This window comes from Mchenga conophoros, linkage group LG3 (genome assembly GCF_057382185.1).
Source record: "Mchenga conophoros isolate Kocher_MC1m ecotype Shallow Benthic linkage group LG3, M_conophoros_male_GT1.1, whole genome shotgun sequence".
NCBI lineage: Eukaryota > Metazoa > Chordata > Actinopteri > Cichliformes > Cichlidae > Mchenga > Mchenga conophoros.
The window spans coordinates 29,917,638-29,930,651 of record NC_140528.1 but is presented as its reverse complement, the minus strand read 5'-3'; the positions used below and the strand labels follow the sequence as shown (position 1 = coordinate 29,930,651).

The 13,014-nt window shown below is 42.9% G+C and overlaps 1 protein-coding gene across 1 annotated transcript; it reads left to right on the top strand.

Moving 5' to 3' along the window:
• The first annotated feature begins 9,844 nt into the window (after positions 1 to 9,844).
• LOC146578082 (endoplasmic reticulum chaperone BiP-like) lies at positions 9,845 to 12,104 on the top strand. The gene is made up of 7 exons (XM_085249813.1): positions 9,845 to 9,870; positions 10,249 to 10,383; positions 10,476 to 10,707; positions 10,804 to 10,941; positions 11,007 to 11,119; positions 11,221 to 11,611; positions 11,700 to 12,104. The coding sequence occupies exons 2-7, from the start codon at positions 10,271 to 10,273 to the stop codon at positions 12,102 to 12,104; spliced, it is 1,392 nt and encodes a 463-aa protein (XP_085105939.1). The 5' UTR covers positions 9,845 to 9,870; positions 10,249 to 10,270.
• Positions 12,105 to 13,014: the final 910 nt, after the last annotated feature.

Sequence of the window (13,014 nt, the reverse complement as noted above, 5' to 3'; positions counted from 1 at the left end):
GCTGCAGTTGGCTTCGTGGTCGGCTTCGCGGTCGGCCTCCGGATCTGCTCTGTCACCGCCACTGCTTTCCGTGTTGTTTGTTCCCGTACCTGGTTGGTCTTTTTTTCTCCGCCGCTGCATTCTGCGGTGGAGTTTGATTTATATATATATATATATATATATATATATATATATATATATATATATATATAAAGACATTGTGTCTTTTTGTCAAAAGACATTCAGAAAGAAGACAAGACTAGTTTCAATTGGTAAATTCAGTCTTTCTTATTTATTAGTTCATGATGATACTCCCAGACAATCATTTTATCTGCATTAAAATCCATTGAGCCAATATTTGCAGCTTCTATGGCAAAAGTGTTTATAAATGATGAGCTTCCAACAATAAGTTAAACATATGATGAGTTTGGAAAAATCACATTAAAAAAGAGAAATCAACCATTTGGATTAATTTTCATGAGCTCAGACTTGTTGAAAATCCAGAGGAGCTGGAACTGTGTGAACTGAGCTTCAGAGAAACACAACATACTGACATTCACTGTGAAGCTTTGAGTGGAAAAAATATAGAAAAACAACACGTGGGCCTGGAACAATAGTAGCTTGCATCTTTAAAAGACTGAAGAGGAAGAAGTTTACAAGAAATCATTTAGAACAGCTTCAAACATCAACTGATTGAATCCATGAATCTGAAAACATGTTTCTGAGTGAAAGAGACAGACATGTAGAGACTGAACTATCTGTTCAACAACTGTTACAGTGTTTCTCTAACAGGAGGACACTCTTTACACTCCACTCAACAGAAGCACTGATGAACCATATTCAACTGCAAACCCAGGATAAAGAGTTTCAGTGAATGTGGTGTTGAAGGTGTGGAGGTGGATCAGAGTGTCAGAGAAGACTCTGTAGAAGGACAGAGTGCCAGCAGGACAGTCCACATACACTGCTGCTATGTTAGAGACAGAGGAGGAGGAGGAGGAGGAGGAGGAGGAAACAGAGGTTAATCTGTTATTGTGAAATACACCTTGAGTGTCATCATTAGAGCAGATCAGACACCAGGGAAGCTCATTCCCTCCAAACGTAGAGTCCATACTGATTCCTTTCCTTTTGATTCTTCCATAACTAACTGATACATGCACCTCTCCTTTCCATTCAACCTCCCAGTAACAGCGACCAGTCAGACCATTTCTACACAGCAGTTGAGGATCACCATCAAATCTGTCTGGATGATCAGGATATGACTGAACCTCATCAAATGTACATGTCACCCTTCTGTTGTTGTCAGACAGTTTGAGGTATTTTTGTACTGTCATTGTGTCGATTGTGAGTTGACAGGAATCTGATGAGAGAACAAACACAATCCAGCTGCAGTTATTGATCCATCATCTGTTCATTGATTGACACTTTGATGATGACTCCTGACATCAGAGATGTGAATTAGTGATGTGACAGTTTGAAGATGGTTGAATGTGTGCTGCTTTGTTTTCATGAATCCCATTAAAAACACACTTACACTTCCTCAGACCTGGTGTCAACCATCGGACTCCAGCAGGCTCCACCCTGAAAGGAGGAGGGGGGTCAGAGCAGCACAGTCAGCATGCACACATGGACATTACATGGCTCTCACACACACACTGTTACACACTGATAAAGGAACAGTCCGAGATTTTCACAAATACACTTCAATCCATATGTGGCTCAAACTGCTAATGATCTGCACTCAGTACAACACTGTATTGAATGAAATATAACTGATTCAAACTGTCACCTTCATTATTTTTATATTCCTCTTCTGTTTAGCTGGAAAGGATACCTCCCTGCCTTTGATTTTATTAATGACCTTTCATAGTTCCCTGTAGCATCCAGCGATCTGAAATGTGTTTCATGCTTTCTAACACTATAAACTCAAAACGTAAACTCAAAAGTTTTAGAACACCCTTTTCTACATATTTATTGCAGTTTAAGTCCTGTTAAGCACCCACACCCCAAAAATTAGGGGAAAAGGGAGGAGATCGCATTTAATCCATCATAACACGGGTTTAGAAGTATAAGTCCAAACATGTGTGGTATCCAAAGAAACAACGAAAACAAGTGATGATTAAAAGAGCAGTTATGTAAAAGTCCACTAAACAAACAACTGAACCAGAAATTCTCATGTAACCAGCTAAAGAAAGGCTAGCTAGCCTTCAGAGCTATCACAGATTCCAAATACCGAATGTGACAGGTGAGACCTGGAGACTCGGGACCGCCCCTGGTTGGCGGAGCTGGTCTTTGCTCCTTTTATAAGCGCAGGTGTGGGCAATTGGGTATCTCTCTGCAAACCTGAACTGCGAGTGCTTGGTCCGAGTTGGGCAAGTTGGTGTTTTATTAACTACGAAAGTCTGATACGGGTCTTCCCCTAACCTTCTGGTTGAACGGTAGGTTACATAACAATGTACCACTTGAGCTCTGGCTGTTGGCAGGAGGTTTACAGTAGTGATGGGCAGATGAAGCCCCATGAAGCACTGAAGCTTTTCATCCAATTGGTTCACCCCAACGCGAAGCTTCATGAAGCTTCATTTGCTCTAGCAGGACACCTACTGGACGTAAAAATAATAGCTGGCATGAATTTGAAGAGTGTGGCATTTTGCACACAGCCTGTAAATGTCAACAACAAAAGGAGTGTGTAAAACATCTATATTGTAGTGATGCAGTATACTGTGTATATTTATACTGGCAGTATGGGAAATTATTATTTGGAAATGCTTAGAATGGAAATGATCATTTACTGTGAGGTGAGGTGAGGTTGGGGTGTGGACAGTTGTTGTGCTTTTGTAACGTTGAGGTATGGACAGCTACACACTGAGGCTTTGAGCCTCAGTCCTGCCTGTTCACATTTTATTCAGTAAAAACTAAATTTTCACTGCTTTTACGACCTTTTTAGTGGGGAGAACATAGCTAGGATTTAATAATTTAACAAATCTTTTGAATCCTTTGTCCTCCACAATGCTAAATGGCTGGGAGTCCTCGATCACCATGGTAACCAAGTCTTCATCTATTGGAGATTGTTCTCCTGAGGAAAGACAACAAAGACAAAGCACAGATATAAATATCACACACGTAACTTATAACAGTTGTATAATATTGTTATATCATTTAGTAACATTACAGCATGCTATATTATCATTGCATTTGATGGCTCACCTGGTCTTGCTCCACAATCGGTGTTCCCCTTATTCTCATGCAAAGCTCTGTAGTGCCTAAGCATGGATGAGGTGTTATATCCCAGCTCCCTGGCACATAGCAAACACTTCACCTTGTACAAAAGTCAAGACAGCTCAACATAAATTGTATTGCACCATCAGTATCATGAAAATACATCTTCTGTAGAAATTTACATACCTTGTTGGGAGGAATAAGATCAAAATGTTCCCACACAGGGGAGGACATCCTCCTCTTCTTAGCTGGCTCCATTCTCTCCTGACTTTCTCTCCTCACTCTCATAAACCTCCAAACGGTCTCCAAACTCTCACTAACCGCAACTCTCCATCAAACACCCACATTTTGAATGAAGTCTGAGGGTTTATATCGCTGTCATATCTCGCGGCAAAGTTCGAACCGCTTCATGAACCAGTCACGTGGTACAGCCGGGCAGCGAGGCTTCGGACGTCATCATTTTCAGCTCCTCCCATAAATGAAGCAAGCCTCGATACGCGCTTCGCGGAAACGCCCCCTCCATTACTCGACACACGCTCCGAAGCCTCGATACAGAACGTCCCATCACTAGTTTACAGTTATTTGCACCCTTGTAGGTGGGAAACATTGCTCCCGTGGGAACGGTATAGTGGACTTCATCGCCACTGACCCACATTTATTAGGGTGTGACACGAACTTGTGGACAGGTAACAAAAACCAATTCAGCAGAGGAATATTCCTGTGTTTTACTGTCCAGCTAAGTGATCTCCTGCCTTTTATTTACAGAATACCGAGCTGCTGCTTTGCCAGGTGGATTTCTGGTTGCGGGCAAAGGACCCGACACCTCAGTGTGTTTTAATTTGTTTTAAACCGGTGTAAATCGGCAGACTGACTGTTGCGGCTGTCGATGGTTTTTGTTGTTTGTTTTAATTTTTTTCTGTATCAGTAGGCACCATAGATATTGATTTTTTTAGTATTTTAACCTTTTTTTCTCATATATATATATATATATATATATATATATATATAGCCGCAGACGGTGAAGGCGCTGCAGGGGAAAACAAATCCTTTTTGTCTCACCGCTTTTTGCATGCACAGCGGTGGGCCTGAGTGAGGACTGCACCAAAGATTTGATTTCTTTTCTATAGTGTTTTACCCATCTGGGGTTATGTGTGAGTTGCCGTCTATGTTTAACCTGTGTGTTATGTTGATTTGTTTTTGAACGGTCCCCCGCAGCGCTTGTCCTGCCTCACGGGCAATTGCATAGTTTTATCATCTCCAATAAGGTAACGTTTTTAATTGTTTTTAGGTGCCGCTGTTACACGGTTTCTTTTATTTTGTATTAAAAATTAAACTCCTTTAAATTGACTGTGCGCCTACGGCTCTGTCCTATTTTTAGGTACCTACCACGGGTCACAAACTGGCGTTGTCGGACAGGACGAGCCTCTAGGTGTGCACAGCGATTAGTCAGTTGGTTTGTGCAAAATTTTTATTTTTTTATGGGTGTGTTTTAAACTGTTTTATATTTGTATGTATTTATTTTTTTAGGCAAAGCAGCAGCTGGTAAATCCTGGTGGTAACAAAGTGTAATCTGCATTTAAACACAGTAGGCACTTACTGTTGAGGGTTTTTTATTTTTCTTTATTATGGAGTCCCAATCAGGCATTTCTAGCCCCTGTAGACCTCATGACTCTACCCCTATGGAGGGCTCTCTCCAAGAGAGGCTGGTTTATATCCCTAGAGAGAGGTCGTGCCCCCTGTTTAGTGGAACTGGGGAAATTAGTGTCCAAAGTTGGGTGGAGGAAATAAAATCTGTGATGCGCACTCGTAGACTTGCCCCTGTTGATAGAGCCCATTATATCTATGATCATTTGACTGGTGATGCTCGTGAGGAAATAAAATATAGGTCCCAGCAAGTAAGAGAAGATCCGGACCGCATTTTTGATATTCTCCTTAGCCAGTATGGTTGCCCCATGTCCTTTATTGCTGTTAAAGAAGCTTTTTATGCGAGAAGGCAGCAAGAAGGAGAGTCACTGAGGGAATTCTCCCATGCATTGTTTTCTCTCATGGACAAAATGATCCAAAGTTGTCCAGAGAGGCAAATTCCTGAGGCTGCTAGACTGCTTTCTGATCAGTTTGTAGAGGGTGTCCGGGATGGAAATTTGAGCCGCGAGCTTAAAAGCATTGTTCGCGAACATCCAGATTATGACCTCCATACTTTAAGAGATGAAGGCCTCAGGTGGGAGCAGGAAGGCAGAGTAGGAGTAGAACCCGGCCGGTTCAGGACTTATTCTGTCCCAGCAGTCTACAGCATTCAGCATACAGGACAAACAAGGGTGCCAAGGGATACTATTGGGTCAGAATTAGCAGAGGTTAAGGAAATGTTAAAACAGCAGCAGGCCCAGATTGACCAGCTTACACATGAGTTGAGAGTTGCCCATACATCAGGTAAGTCTAGGTTCACGCAGAGAGGAAGGCAGGTTATTTGCAGACTGTGTCAGAAGCCTGGCCATTTTGCTAAAGACTGTGATAATGAGAGGGTAGTAGCCTTTGAATCTACAGCCCCTAGCAGGAGCTCATCTGGTCAGGGCACGTTTTCCATGCAGGCGGAAAACTAGCACCCTCTGTTATGCTGAGCCACATATCAGATGGGGGCATAACTGGCTCCAACAGTTGTAATGCTCAAATGTCTGGTCCCCCACCCAAGTTGGTAGGCTCCTGTCCAAAGGTTACCATTAATATGGGAGGGGTAGATGTCTCCTGCTTATTAGACACTGGATCCATGGTCACTACCATCACGGAGAGGTTTTTTTTTGCCAAACATTTTAAGAACTGGGGCCCAGAGAAACTGAAAGCATGTCATTGGCTGCGGTTACGGGCAGCTAATGGGCTAGATATTCCCTATGTTGGCTACCTGGAGCTTGATTGCCAAGTGTTAGGGAGGCAAATACCGAAACGTGGTGTGTTAGTTGTTAGAGATCCTTTGGAGCCCAGCCCCAACTCAGAAATGTGTGGAGTCCTCGGCATGAATGTGATCCGTGAGTGTTATAGGGAGCTGTTTTTGGAACATGGCTCTGCTCTTTTTGACCTTCCTTTAGTGCAGGAGGATCCTTGGCAGCAGGCTTTGCAGCGTTGCCATACAGCGTAGCTACAGCCTGAAGCACAAGTTAGTGGCCCAGTGAGAGTTAAGGGTAGAAGAAAAATTTGCATCCCCGCAGGCACAATGAAGTTTGTACCTACTACATGTCGGAAAGCCCCTTCAGCACACACTGGAACAGCGCTTTTTGAACCATTAGATACCGGTTTGCCTCATGGTCTTTCTTCTCCAGCTTTGGTCCAGGTGGTCAGTGGCACTGCATTTATCCCAGTTACCAATGTGGGATTAACTGAGGCCATTTTGCCACCTCGCAGTCAGCTTGGCACCTTGTGCCAAGTTGAGATTGTCAGCCAATCAGATGGCTTGACCAGGCTCTTGGAAGATTTGGGAGAGGAAAAATGTGTTACCATGGCAACTCAGAGTGTGGAATCTAACCCTCTGAAAACTGCAATTGATGCAATTGATCTCTCAGCCCTCACTGTACAGGATCAGGACAGGGTAAGGGCCCTTTTGCGTGACTACCAATCTGTTTTTTTCTTCTCATGATGGAGATTTAGGGTGTACCAACTTAATGACTCACGAGATCCCACTTTTAGATGAGACTCCGGTCCGCCAGCGGTCTCGACGGATTCCACCTTCAGAGTATGAGAGCGTTAAGGCCCATATTCGACATCTGTTGGAGAGTCAGGTGATCAGAGAAAGTTGTAGCCCTTTTGCATCCCCAATCGTGGTAGTACGGAAGAAGGACTCCAGTATTAGGCTTTGTGTGGATTACCGTCTGCTGAACTCAAGGACTAGGAAGGATGCTTTTCCCTTGCCCCGAATTGAGGAGTCCTTGGACGTGTTGTCAGGTGCATGTTGGTTCTCTACCTTGGACTTGGCTAGTGGCTACAATCAGGTCCCTGTTGCTGAGCCAGACAAAAAGAAAACTGCTTTCTGCACTCCTTTTGGGTTATTTGAGTTTAACCGCATGCCATTTGGCCTCTGTAATGCACCAAGCACCTTTCAGAGACTGATGGAGCGAATGTTTGGTTCCCAGAATCACCAGTCTTTGTTGTTGTACTTGGATGATGTGATTGTCTTCTCTACCACAGTAGACGAGCATATTCAGCGCCTAGGATCAGTACTGGAGACCTTGCGGGTACAAAACCTGAAGGCCAAGTTGGAAAAATGCTGTTTCCTGCAGACAGAGGTAAAGTACCTTGGGCATGTGATCTCCAAGGACGGGGTAGCCACGGACCCAGACAAAATATCTGCGGTGTCTAATTGGCAAACTCCTAGCTCTGTTGCTGAATTGAGATCATTCTTAGGGTTTGCTAGTTATTATCGCCGCTTTGTTCCAGGTTTTGCATCCCTAGCTGCTCCGCTCCACCAGCTGGTGGCCGAACTGGCTGGGACTAAGCACAAACGCCCCTCCAAGCGTGCATTGCAGGAATTTTGGACCGAGCAGTGTGAAAATAGCTTTCAAAAGTTGAAAGCTCGGTTGGTGCATTCCCCCGTATTGGCTTATGCTAATTTTTCACAACCTTTTATCTTGGAGGTTGATGCCAGCCACTGGGGTCTGGGGGCAGTGCTTTCGCAACAGCAAGCTGATGGCAAGGTGCGCCCTATAGCTTATGCTGGAACCAGTCTCCTGGAGAGCGGCTGGACTCTGTCTCAGTCTGGAGTTGCCCCTGGTGAGAGAAGGTGGGCTGGGTTGGGTTTTCTAATATCCCCTCGGCTTGCTGCCTGTACGTTGGGATTCTTCCCGGTAATGAAAGGGTTTGTTCCCTGTGGTAAATACAGTTATATAGAGAGAGGTGGGAAGGTTAGTCGCAATATAGTATAATAAACATAATACCACTTTACTCTCCACTGTAAGAAGCTTCAATTACTGATTGATTACTTGATTCCTTTAGCTCAGCAAAAGCGATTGTTGTCTTTACTTTTTTGTCATCTGTTTTTAATTACACAGAATTAAAGTAGAAGGCAGGTAAACTAACTACAGTGATCAATCGGTCTATATACAGCCATAAGTGCTTTGACTGGAGCTTCTGATACATCACTGATCTGCTGTATTACCCAGAACTTCCTGCAACATCACCTCAGGTATGCCTTGCTGTGACTTACCTGCATCTTAGCAAACATCTCCTCTTCAGAGTTTTAACAAGCCAATTTCATTATCGCTCTTTTTCATTTGTATGTGTAGAATGACCACTCGGTAGCTTTCTTATGATGCTGCTTTATTGAACGTGTATCCAGCATGGGTTATAACAGCACAACAACGCGTGTGGCAGCTAAGAGAAGAACTGCACATAGACAGCCCTGCCGCAAAGCATGTCATGGTGGCGTAAAGCCGCAACGCCCACCCGCTCGACACAGGCAACCCAGTATATGACAGTATGTAGTGATGCAAGCAGTCAAATGTGTCTGTATGTTGTGCTTCACTTAATTAGCAGCCCAGGTCTAGAGCTTTTTTTGTTCTTTTGTACCTCAGGCATCATTACAAACCTGCCTTTCATTCATTTATTATGCACAGCTAAGATGCACAGAGATTGTACTTCATCAGTCTGAGAAGAGAGGCCATGTCCTGGTCACGCGCCTGGCACACTTCACTGCACATGTCCCTTCACACTTCCTGTAACTGCGAAAATAAGGGTCATGTGATAGAACAGAAAGTGTTAGTCAAACATCAACGCCATCAATCAAATTCACATTTTTAAGTGACACAAGGTGCAATGGAGTAACTCTCTCATCAAGTCTTAAAACAATAAAACTGAAAAATAGAATAAAAAATAAAGAAAGAATAAAACAAAAATATCCCTCCAGATCTTTACACCCAACACCAACAAATTCATCCTTGAATGGCCTACTGCAAATTAATGGGCAAAATAAAGTAAAAATAAAATAAACCCTCTCAATATAGCAAATAATTGCAAAACTAAAAGGGTTATTAGTATAGTAGTTAAAAAAAATCACCATGTCTTTTTCAATTCTTAAACTAATTTGCAGAACAACAGATTTTGTCTTGTTTTAAGCTTGTTTGTTTTGCAAGGAACTGAACTCTGTTTGCAAGTGCATAGCTCCACTCTCCTCAGTCCACTTCATGACAACAGTCTCCTACTTTCCTTGCTAAAAACTTGAGATTTAACCATATCCATGTTATTTGTTTTAGACTTCTCATGGGCCAAGATAACCAAATTCTTCTTTCTTTTATGTAATGAAAGTGAAATAATTTTACTAAAATTATTGTGATAGCGTCAGTATGTGAAACGAGGAACCTGGTGACGGCAGAGTTGAAAAATGGGGCGGGTCTGAATGATGCAGAGAGAAACATTTCTCTACCAAACTGAAACTGTGAGAAGAACAATGTATTAGTCTCCCACTGACTGTACACATATAGATGTATTTTTGAGTCATTATCTCACAAGTCGCTGTGATGACAGAGATTTGAAGTTTCATTTTGCTCTGCACTGCCTACTAGGAAACCTGACACTGGTTCTCTGCTGAGTGCTGCCACAAACAGAGCACGAAGGGAAAGAGAAACTTCTAAAGGTTATCGCTGCTCATACTATTTTATTTTCTAAAAGAGGATTCAAGACTTCAACAACAAAGTCAAGCAGGTGAGACTCGAACTGGCGCCGGTTGTCTTAAATTGGGGTCTAGGTTGGTGCATAGTGAGCTAAACTGGCAAAATCATAAATTAAAAGTCACCCACTCAGTCAAACATTTTACTTTTAGTAATTGCAACAAACGTTGCACAGTTTTGTCAATATTTTTTAAGTTGCTAAAAGAACACTGGGCTGATTCTACTCTAGGTACAATAACACAGTCATAAAATATTTACAGTATTTATTCTCTAAGACCAATTTCAAATCTGCCATGGTTCTGGGACTCACCAAATCACATCTGTACCATTGGCTTTTTGAACTTAGTCCACTTATTGATCTCAAGGCCACATTGATTTATGTTGTACTTCTTTTCTACATTTCTCCTTGTAGATTGGAGAGGAAACAAACAAAGATGAAGCTGTTGTGGGTTGTGATTCTGTTAGTCGGCACAGTGTTTGGCGCCGCCGATGATGACAAGAACACTGGGACTGTGATTGGGATTGATCTGGGGACCACATACTCTTGGTAAGTCACTTCAGACTCTTTAAATAATGACACGATACCACTGGAGGAAAAAAAAGTGAGATTCAGACTGAATTCAAGCTGTTATCTTGCAGTGTTGGAGTGTTCAAGAATGGGCGTGTGGAGATTATTCCCAATGACCAGGGAAACCGAATCACCCCCTCCTACGTGGCCTTCACCAGTGAAGGTGAGCGTCTGATTGGTGATGCTGCCAAGAATCAGCTGACCTCTAACCCTGAGAACACCATTTTTGATGCCAAGAGGCTGATTGGTCGGACATGGGATGACTGGTCTGTGCAGCAGGACATCAAGTACCTGCCCTTCAAGGTGAGCTTGTAAACTGAAAGTAAAACTTGTTGTTTCTTTGGGTGACACTTGAGTGAAATTCTTGTTAAATTAATATTGGTGTGTATTCCTATGAAGGTTACTGAGAAGAAGAGCAAGCCCCATATCCAGGTTGACATTGGTGGTGGCCAGGTTAAGACCTTTGCTCCTGAGGAGGTCTGTGCGATGGTGTTGACTAAGATGAAGGAGACAGCTGAGGCTTACCTGGGAAAGAAGGTACAAAAATGCTAATCTTAATTAATTGGTGTATCGTCAAATCTAACTTTATCCTTTTTCCTCAGGTCACACATGCTGTGATCACTGTCCCAACCTACTTCAATGATGCCCAGCGCCAGGCCACTAAGGATGCTGGTTCCATTGCTGGTCTGAATGTTAAGCAAATCATCAATGAGGCGTAAGCATCCAATCAAAATGAATTTGATCATCTGCTATTTGAAACTGTAAAAAATGTCCCTGCCCTCCCTTCTAACAATAAGTTCTCACTGTATTCTTTAGAGCTGCTGCTGGTATTGCTTATGGCCTGGACAAGAAGGATGGAGTGAAGAACATTCTTGTCTTCGATCTGGGCGGTGGCAGCTTTGATGTTTCTATTCTGACCATTGAAAATGGTGTATTCGAAGTGGTGGCCACCAATGGTGACACTCATCTGGGGGGTGAGGACTTTGACCAGCGTGTCATGGAGCACTTCATCGAGCTGTACAAGAAGAAGACTGGCAAAGATGTGCGCAAAGACAACCGTGCTGTGCAGAAGCTGCGTCGCGAGGTCGAGAAGGCCAAGAGGGCGCTATCTGCCCAGCACCAAACCCACATTGAGTTCGAGTCCTTCTTTAAGGGGGAAGACTTCACTGAGACCCTGACTCGTGCTAAGTTTGAAGAGCTGAACATGGTAAGATATTAATCTGGTTTTGAAAATATTGCATATCAAATCCTAATGAAGAAGCGGTAGGACAACGTGTGTGTTCTTTAAAACCCAGGACCTGTTCCGGTCCACCCTGAAGCCTGTACAGAAAGTGCTGGAAGATGCTGACTTAAGGAAGTTTGACATTGATGAGATTGTCCTGGTTGGAGGCTCCACTCGTATCCCCAAAATCCAGCAGCTGGTGAAGGAGTTTTTCAATGGCAAGGAGCCATGTAGAGGCATTAACCCTGATGAGGCTGTGGCATACGGAACTGCTGTGCAGGCTGGTGTGCTTTCTGGAGAGGAGGACACTGGTGATCATTGTGGAATCTGTCTCCAGCCATCCTCCCATGAATGTAAATCTTTGAATCCGCTGCTTAATGAATGTGATTGTGTTTCAGGTTATGACCAAGCAGAAGACACTGAAACACATTTACATGGAAGTGATTGGTGGAAAAATGATTGTTATTTAAACATATAAACTTTTCATAGCATGTGTCAAAAGTGAAACATGAAAGAAACAAAAGAATATGGATTTTCATTTTGAAAATCTCAATCACAGACGAGAAATATGTCGAACAGTGACATATGTTATTTCCTCAGCACTAGATCTTTCTGTACCTACCAGTGAATGAATAATGAGTGCATACATTCACTTAATTGTTTGTGGGTAACATAGATAGTGTGTGTGTGTGTGTGTGTGTGTGTGTGTGTGTGTGTGTGTGTGTGTGTGTGTGTGTGTGTGTGTGTGTGTATTCAATTTCATCTCTGAAGCAGATAACTTCTGAAATACTGTCAGGTGATGTTAATGTAAAGCACTGCAATAAGAAGCAGGTTTATTTGACACAAACCTTTACCAAAGTCATGAAGTTTGGAGTCTGAGACAGGCGCAGATCCTATTTCCCCACCAGAAAACACAAACAGCCCGTCCCCAGACAGGCTGAGGTGGTGTGGTATGTCCTGGGACTGGGGGGTGTCCCATTTGTCACTACATTCCAGCGAGGGTTACTGTCTAGACACACACATAATGGAAAAGATTTGTGGATATTCATTATATCGTGTGATCTATTTATATAACGTATGGTTACAAACTACAGGTTTTCACAGCCATGGTTTCACAGGGCAACAAGAAATCTGAGTGAAACTTTGCTCATTTGTGAAAACCCATCAGATTACTCTGTGAATTTAAAGGTGATTCACCTGCCAGTTGTACATTTTGGATACAGGTGCGATCTCCAGTGTGCTGTGCACCCCCAAACACCCACAGGCTCTGGAGGCAGCTCTTTGTTACAAATGTGCAGTGTTCATACCTTCCCATATGGAAAAGATTTATATAAATCTTATAAAGTTTGTATCTGTCTTGTATGAAACTTGTATGAAAAGCATACAAG